The sequence below is a fragment of the Acyrthosiphon pisum genome, chromosome A1 (genome assembly GCF_005508785.2).
Source record: "Acyrthosiphon pisum isolate AL4f chromosome A1, pea_aphid_22Mar2018_4r6ur, whole genome shotgun sequence".
In the NCBI taxonomy this organism is placed as follows: Eukaryota; Metazoa; Arthropoda; class Insecta; order Hemiptera; family Aphididae; genus Acyrthosiphon; species Acyrthosiphon pisum.
In genome coordinates this window covers 20,884,515-20,886,055 of record NC_042494.1, presented here as the reverse complement: position 1 = coordinate 20,886,055, position 1,541 = coordinate 20,884,515, and the positions used below count along the sequence as shown (strand labels likewise).

The 1,541-nt window shown below is 22.2% G+C and overlaps 1 protein-coding gene across 2 annotated transcripts in view; it reads right to left on the bottom strand.

The window, feature by feature from the left end:
• The window catches only part of LOC100572639, a 1,362-nt gene extending 717 nt beyond the window's left edge, over positions 1–645 (bottom strand). For both annotated transcript variants that reach the window (XM_016800849.2, XM_016800853.1), the window contains exons 1-2: positions 584–645; positions 1–64 (exon numbers count right to left, since the gene is read on the bottom strand). In XM_016800849.2, coding sequence (XP_016656338.1) covers positions 1–64; positions 584–626 — 107 coding nt within the window. In that variant the 5' untranslated portion in view covers positions 627–645. The remainder of the gene's footprint in view (positions 65–583) is intronic.
• Positions 646–1,541: the final 896 nt, after the last annotated feature.

Here is a 1,541-nt window from a genome sequence, read left to right as displayed (position 1 = left end):
ATCAAACATAGTAAGAATAATAAAAGTAAACTTTGAAAAGTTGCTTTTACTATTGAAGATGAATCTGAAATAGATAAAACACTGTATTTTTGGTTCATTATAATAAGAGATGTTCTACTTTTTTTAAATATTGAATTAATTGATTAAATTATTTTGGATAAAATTAAGTTTTTATTTAGTATTTAGCAGTTTTGTAATTAAAACTATATGTTTTTTTGTAATGTTATAATTTCTGGGCAAGAACAAATTTTATTTGAAAATTTCTAAATTTAAAAATAAATAACAGCCTATGAGTTTTAGGTCTTAAATTGTATTTTGTGTTTATCAGTTTTGGGTTCCATAGAATATTTCAGAGCATCAAGTGTGTGTTGTACAATATATTACATAATAGTACATTAGGTAGGTACACAATATAATAGTTAGGGGTTACAAGCATTAGTATTTAAAAATTTAGATAAAAAATTTACCTAACAATACTTATTTCTACACAAATAAAAAAAAAAAAGTAAGATTTCCAATAAATTAGGTAGTTTTTTTTAATAGAAAACTAAGTAGGTATTGTGTATATTTGAAATTGACTTACCAGTTATCATTGAGCTATTAAATATACACAATCGAATGGCCATTAAGATACATAACACAAAAAAACCCTAAAAAGTATAAATCATTTAATAAATTATAAAAATATATGGTATGAGAACAATAATAATTAATATCTTAATAAAAATAGTTTTAAATAAATAACATAAGCAAGGTGTATTTATCAATAAATATACCTTAAACATAAGTAAATGTTTGTTATCTTTTGTAAACAATTAGGTAATATTTTTCTCACATAACTAAAATAACAATATAAATATATTTTTTTTCTACTTTTATATATTATCTAAAATATATACCTATAACCTACCCGGTGTAATAATCAGGTATGGCCAAATTTTTTTCAAAAATCATATTTTAATAAAGAAATATTCAGAAAAAAAATCTCTATCAATCAGTGCAAAAACTGAATATGTCCAATAAATAGTGTTGAAATAAAATAATTAAAACTGATTTTTAAATTTCTGTTGTGTGCAATAACCAGGTATGTCGGAACGTATCTGTTAAAACATTATTTAAACATCCATTTTTTTTTTACCGGGCACAAAAACCAAATACTTCCAGACATAACTGGTTATTGCTCCCAACACTTTTATTCAAATTTTAATATTGTCATGAACATAACATTTAAACCATAGGGGATGGGTTTAATCAATATATCTTATTCTTACAAAAAGAATAATATCAAGTTTTTAATTGTTGTTTCATTTACCAACTTTTTAGATAGTTTTTTATGTTTGCCAAATTGATATTGTTTCTTCGGTGTAACTCATAAACTAATAACCAAATGTTTATATAAAAATTTTCTGTACATACATGTTAAAAATTAAAAAAAATGTTGACTCATCTTTATAAGTTAATTAAGTATAGACTATTAAACATTTTCGAATTTTATTGGTTTTTTGTATTTCTTTAAATGCCAATAAAAAATGTTTCAATCG